This window comes from Hypomesus nipponensis, chromosome 13 (assembly GCF_054491055.1).
Source record: "Hypomesus nipponensis isolate SF chromosome 13, ASM5449105v1, whole genome shotgun sequence".
Taxonomy (NCBI): Eukaryota; Metazoa; Chordata; class Actinopteri; order Osmeriformes; family Osmeridae; genus Hypomesus; species Hypomesus nipponensis.
Genome location: NC_140373.1, coordinates 2360910 through 2367985, shown reverse-complemented (window position 1 = coordinate 2367985; position 7076 = coordinate 2360910). Strand labels below are relative to the sequence as shown.

At 41.8% G+C, this 7076-nt stretch overlaps 1 protein-coding gene across 1 annotated transcript; it reads left to right on the top strand.

Moving 5' to 3' along the window:
• Positions 1 to 4422: 4422 nt before the first annotated feature.
• Positions 4423 to 6824, top strand: LOC146259443 (zinc finger protein 503-like). The gene is made up of 2 exons (XM_084670105.1): positions 4423 to 4897; positions 5231 to 6824. Exons 1-2 carry the CDS (start codon positions 4646 to 4648, stop codon positions 6662 to 6664), a joined length of 1686 nt encoding a protein of 561 aa, XP_084526231.1. The 5' UTR covers positions 4423 to 4645; the 3' UTR covers positions 6665 to 6824.
• The last annotated feature ends 252 nt before the right edge of the window (positions 6825 to 7076 follow it).

The window sequence follows — 7076 nt, the reverse complement described above, 5'->3', positions numbered from 1 at the left end:
TCCTCCCGGTTATCCCTAATCCTGGATGTGAAATGTGACAAGATCATTCTTTAGAACTACTTTAGGCTGAATAATCTGCCTATCAGAGACATTCATCCCAACCTGCACACTCCTTCCAGTGTCACAACATGCCTCCTGTTCGTTTACAGCCCAGCTCTACCTCATAAATTAAATCTTGATGAGTAAATATGAGGACCTGTGAACGAGGCAGTACCGGAGCTCATTCATGTTCCTAGGTGGACCCCAGTGCAGACAAGAGGGTGGTCTTACACAGCATCTTATGGAGAGGCATGCGACTACGCTTCCAACACAGTTTACAGTTGCTCTTGCCCTAGGACACATTACAAAAAAAGTGTAATCAAATTCATTAATCATCAATTATGGCAATCAAATTCCAAGTCCTTGGAGACCTTGAGAAGGCCGTCTCGAACCAACCAGTGCCATGCTTTGATGTCATTAAAGAAGAGCCTGATTCCATTTCCTTATCTCCTAAGGCTATTAGGGAGAGGAGATAGGTCTTATAAGCTTCCTGAAGTTTCCACAAAGTTCTGGGAGCAGTAATATGGCAGCTGTCGCATTCAGATGCAGCAACTGTGCTTGCCATTGGTTCCAGTGCTAAGAGGGAAGGAAGGTGAAGTCAACTTCACTCGGTAGCATGACTGCAGCATGCCAAGTTCCTCACCCACCTGGTGGCAAGTGGACGACAGCGTAATCTCCATAGGCTTTCCTACGTAGCGCCAAAAGCTTTTACGACCACAGCTTTAGCTAATTGATGAGACACTCTGAAAAAGACCCTTCACTGGTGTGATGTGGGTTTCACCTCAACTTTTCTAACTCTGTTAAAGTCATGCTACATCTCTGTCTTATTGCAAGGGGGGAGTCTCGCTTGGTGTCAGCTTGGTGGTAAGTTTTTCCAAGTCATACCAAGGCAATTTTGCAAAGGGGGGTAGGTGCGGGATATGTCACACTGCAGTTAAGGTGAATGAAATGGGTATGGATTCTAAGTATATCTTGTCCTAAAAGCATGGACTAATATATGTAATACCTCCTGACACACACTCCCAACCATTTCCCTGACAGCTTCTGCAAGTTTTTTTGCTTAGAAGAAAGCTGTCTAGTTCCTTGTCATTTCAGCTGAAAGCCATCTCTCAACTCAGAATCTAATTCCCATACTTAAAGACAGTGATGCCTACCACATAGTGCATTAACATGCCATCAAGACCATCAGAGCAATTTCTGCCTGCCAGTCAGCCCCGGGAACATTGAAAAGAGAGATTTACATAGTGAAGGGGTTCTTGTAAAGACTGGATGCAACAATCTGAATCCAATGTTCACTCAACATCATTTACCTGGCTTTTGTGCATAGGATTATGCCACTAGATAATACACAGTAGGATTACTTTTCCATACCATCCATTAACTTCCGTTTTCCATGTAATGCAAAAAGACTCCTAAATCACTTGCTTTTGATTCGGACAAAAATACAGAACTCAAACATCAAATGTGGTCCCATTAACCAGACATTTGGTCAAAACTATACTATCCCGTATACACGTTCAACAAAAGACTTGGTAACAGAAAAGTATAATGCTATGCTGGTGCAAGAGACACCAGTTAGTTATGGCTGTTAATTTTCTGATAAGCGTACCATTCTGCGTGGCACACACAAGCCGTGCTTAACCATTATTAATGTGACAGCCTTCAGCGCAAAGCAAATCAATTAAACAGTGGCAAGCGCCATCCCACCCGATATGAGGCCTTTTAAGGGCGTTTTCCTGCGACAGAGAGTGCCTCTTCACTACACCTGACAGGTCAAGAAAGGTATGAAACAATAGCACCTTCTAACCATCATCTTCCCTTTTTACCTGTCAGATCAAGTCTGGCTCTCTCCCTGCCGGAGTGTCATACCCTGTACAGACTGCCACAAGGTGAATTTTCATGTCATGTCGGTGAAATTTCTTATTCCATTTACTCCGCATTACAATGTCACATTTATCGATCAAATGCGTTCACACAAAACCAGAAGGGACTCACAGCTGCTTTTTGTGGAGTTTTTTTTTTTGTTCATCCTTCCACAAAATAACACCAATATTAAAGTGCAGGGCACTTAATGCATGCATTTGTGAGTCTGAATTTCTGAGTGGTGGTTAGTTGTGATACACAATCAAGCTGATTGCAGGATTAAACTGCAACAGGAATGTATTCCATGTGTTTCGGTGTCTTCTAGTTTTATTGTAACCATATTTTAGAGGGAATAGGGACAACATTTGAAATGAAAATGAATCAAACTAATAAGCAGATGTATTTTTGCCAGTGTTTTGGATTTCCACAGTTGATATTATGAAACTGCGTTGAAATAAGTTATAATTACTGGCCGTATCATTGTCTGGGGAAAATCTATTCAAATGAGATAGCCTTCAATGCATCAGACATAGCAAAATAAGAAAGTTACCCAACAATAAAATACATTTAATAAAAGGCCTAGTAACATGTATGTATACTGTGTGTGATTGCAGAGGGACGTGCCAACCACAGAGCCAACCTCAAATATTATTTTATATATTTTTGCATTAAACTTGCACTTCATATATACTGTGTCATACAACACATGACTACAGTCATAATAAGGGCACCTGTCAGAGGAGATTTACATGTCTACGTATACCTACATTGTTAATCATTGTTAGAATGAAAGCAAAGGGAATTAACCTACATTGATTAAGTTAACAAAGAAGGCCATGTGTTTACCTCCATTAATTATATTTATATATATAGATATATTTGGTCCCTAATGAGTCTGAAAGTCATGAAAATCGAAAAAGAATTGTGGCTCCAAATATTCACTCAACTATGTATATTAACAGTTCATTTCAGAATAATTAGCAAACACGCACAAATGGAAAATAAAAGGTGCTCATTAACTGTATCTTCGTGTGATTTAGAATCAATGATTTCCAAGTGATACGTTTAGATACAATCATGTTTAAAATTATTTGACAGAAAATGCAACGTTCTTGTCTTAGTCGGAGTCCTTCACAAAGTTCCTCCTGCGGCTTTCAGCAACTGGTGAAAGTTATCCGACACTCAGTCTGCGCTGTATATAAACATATTTGCATGCAGAGAGTGATTCATTAACACGTCACCTTGAAATATGGTAGGGATTTCAAACTTTCTATTTAAATGTCTTGAATTATGGCAACGAAAAAATGTGTTCCCATTTAAGGATAATGCGGAGTATTTGGTGTCTGGTGCAATGGGCCATCCATCACGTGGACAATAAAAGGAGTTTTTTCCTGACGTTAGAAATTTATGGTCGCCCTTCTATGCCCTAATAACTCAAGCTCCTTGTCATTGCCTGACAGCCGTTGCTGAAAACAGCACCTCTGTTATCAATCACGAAATATCTCTTGCACATGTTAACTTTTCTCTGATCAGCAAGATACTTAAATACGTTTTGTCTATGATGTAGATTTTGAGTTTTGATTTAAGAATATAGGTCGAACTGACATTTACAATTCTGTGGGGTTGGTATAATGACAAGAGTAGCCCTATAGGGTTACGAGGATTGACTGGGGATTGACTGCGAGATTAATTATGAATATATATTAAATAAGTGTAACTCATTCCCCTTGTAGCGAAGGTCAGTAAGATAATCATTTCTCAGTTAGAGCTTTCTTCCGTTTTGTTAAGCACTTACCAAAAAAAGTTGATAATAAAATACGTTTATGTGAGTGATCACGCAAAACTAAACAAAGTCTGACTTCAACCAACTCTGAAATAAACCGACTCTTAAATAGGCTACTTTATGGACTTATTGTATGGTCAGACACGTCCATCCCCTTTCTAACTACAGCGACTGCAGAAGAACTGAGTCCATATTGACAGATGTTAGAGTATGAATGAGAGGGGAATAAGTTGAATCCACTATTGTGCAATAGAAGAGCTGATGTCTAAACGTGTTTAAAAGGAAATTAAAAACGACTAGAGATTTTATGTTAGCTAATGTTTATTTTGTGTTTGACGTTATATTTGACATGTAGCCTAAGTAAAGACTACAGTAAGCTAGACTTCATTTTCATCTTAGAGGACTTTTGACTAAATCGATATTAAATTCATACCGATATGGGGTAAGTGAAACATCGATGTACTTATCCCCCTAAAAAAAACCTTCAGTGTCTCTCCAAAACCATGTTAAGATATTATTGTGTCTGGGGAAAAAAGCTGATAATGTATCCTTATGCAAATGTTGATATAAAACAATAAAATAAAATGCACGCCCGTCTAAGGAATATCGTCATATTCCCTTGACCCTCCAATCACCTCAAGGTCTCATTTGATTGGAAGGCGGCAAAGGCTCTAATCTCAGGACTAATTCAGCTGCTGCTGAGGGGAGTGTGTTTTTGTACTACACCCGACGTGGAGAGCGAGCGCAGGGAAATACAGTCACTCTCTCAACAGCACCACGAGGATGAAGCCGTGCAGTCTCAACTCCGATATGTGCGGATATTGCTCAAGCCTTCACCACCTCTGTTAAGGATTTAACTAACTATTTATTATTCGCGTTCATAAGAGCGGTGCTATAAAGATATACTTCGACTCCTTATCTACAAATGTATTTTTCTTCTATTTCGATGAGAATTGGGTCATGATCACATCGCCCACGGTCTCTGTCCTGAGAAATAGCACCAATCCTGTGTGGGAGAGCACCTCGTCGGCAGAGAAGGGCGCAGCTAAAATCAACAAGCCGTTTCACCACCCAGTCTCTCCTGCAGACCCATTACGGCAAGCTAATCGTCTTCCTATAAAGATTTTAAAAATGCTTACCACACGGGGAGGACACATTTTGCATCCGGAATATCTTCAACCTTTACCATCAACCCCTATCAGTCCCATTGAGGTAAGAACCAGGCGCAGAAAGGAGGACGGGGGACTTTACAAGAATTATTGTTTGTTAGTTAATATATGCGCAGTAAGATTACTTTGTCTATATGCGTTGTTTCTGTTATCATTTCCGATATGATCTGTAATTTTTACTTGAGATATGCAGGTTTTAAGATGGGCTAGGCGCAGTGCGTAAAGCGCGATGCGTATTTTGGCCAAGCACAGAGCTTTTAGCTAAGTGCCTTTACATAAAGTTATAGATGCAACATGCCTTCATAAAAAATACGACATATCTAACAAATTTTAGATGAAGTATCCAATCATAATTTGGATCTGTCTTGTTTTACAGCTGGATGCAAAGAAAAGTCCGTTGGCTCTTTTGGCACAAACTTGTTCTCAAATTGGTAAACCTGATCCACCGTCTTCCTCCAAATTATCATCAGTAACCTCTGGATCTAACGACAAGGAGACAAAGTCAGGACCACTGAAAATGAGTGACATCGGAGTTGAAGACAAATCTAGCTTCAAACCCTACTCTAAATCATCCGAGAAGAAAGACTCGTCCAGCAGCGGAGATAAATCTAGTTTCCGAGTGCCTAGCGCCACCTGCCAGCCATTCACCCCAAGGACAGGCAGCCCGAGTTCCATTACCTCCGTATCTCCTTTGCCGTCAGAGGGCAAATCGGGAGAAAAGGAGGATAAGAAGGAGTCTGAGAATGGTAATAAAAGCAGTACAACGGAGAGCAACAGTCACAGTAGGATAAACGTCGGCTGTGGAGGGATTAACGTCGACGTTAACCAACACCAGGACGCCACATCTGGATCAAAGGCTATCACGTCAGACTCCACGTCTGTCACCTCGGCATCCTCCGTGCTCGGGTCAGGGCTGGTCGCCCCTGTTTCACCCTACAAACCCGGTCACACAGTTTTCCCACTTCCCCCCGCTGGTATGTCATACCCTGGAAGTTTAGCAGGCGCATACGGAGGCTATCCTCAGCCCTTTCTCCCTCATGGAATGACTTTAGATCCGACGAAATCTAGCAGTCAGTTATTAAGTGCACAATTTGCTGCTGCTAGTTCACTTGGATGCAGTAAGGCTGGAACAAGCCCCATGGCCGGTGCATCACCGCCGTCTTTAATGTCTGCCAGTCTTTGCCGAGACCCATATTGCCTAAGTTACCACTGCGCAAGCCATTTATCCGGTGCACCCAGTGCCAATTGTTCGCATGACTCGGCGGCTGCCGCCGCAGCCGCCTCGGCTCTGAAGTCTGGATACCAACTCATGTACCCTACGCACCATTTACACGGCGTGCACTCTCCGCCATCTTTTACCGGACATCCGTTGTACCCGTATGGTTTTATGATCCCAAACGACCCTATGCCACATGTCTGTAACTGGGTTTCAGCCAATGGACCTTGTGACAAGCGTTTTTCTTCCTCTGAAGAACTTCTCAATCACTTGCGGACTCACACTGCTTTTGCGGGGACGGAGAAGTTGATATCAGGATACCCGGGTTCATCATCTCTGGCCAATGCAGCTGCGGCAGCCATGGCTTGTCATATGCACATGCCCCCCAATGGGGCTCCTGGTAGCCCCGGAACGCTGACACTCAGAAGCCCGCACCACCCACTAGGACTGAGCTCGCGCTATCACCCATACTCAAAGAGCCCCTTGCCCACTGGCGCACCCGTGCCGGTCCCCGCAGCCACAGGTCCATATTATTCTCCATATGCTTTGTATGGGCAGAGACTCACCACGGCAGCCGCGTTAGGATATCAGTAGATGAGAAATTATACGTGCATTTATAAAGAAGATTTTAAGCCTAATGAGTTTTATAATGGTTGTAATTCATGCTGGACGGGATCCATGTGGGCTCAATGTATTTATTTGCGATAGCTCCAAGCGTGATAAAAATAAAATAATTATAATATAATTTGCAAAAGGCTCAAAGTGCATTATTTCACAATTTAGGTCTAAATGAACAATGCTGTTAATGCATGAATGTATCTTCTTTGCTGACTATAAACTGTAGGCTTCCAGTTATATTTTTGTAGAGTACGTTTTTTTCTTCTGATGTTTTATTTGGGAGTGGTCTTAATATTTTGAAATTACAAATCTTTCCATATGATCTTGCCCATCGAACTGTGGTAACATTTAAGTTCAACTGAGTAATTTTGCAAGGGAAATTAATTTC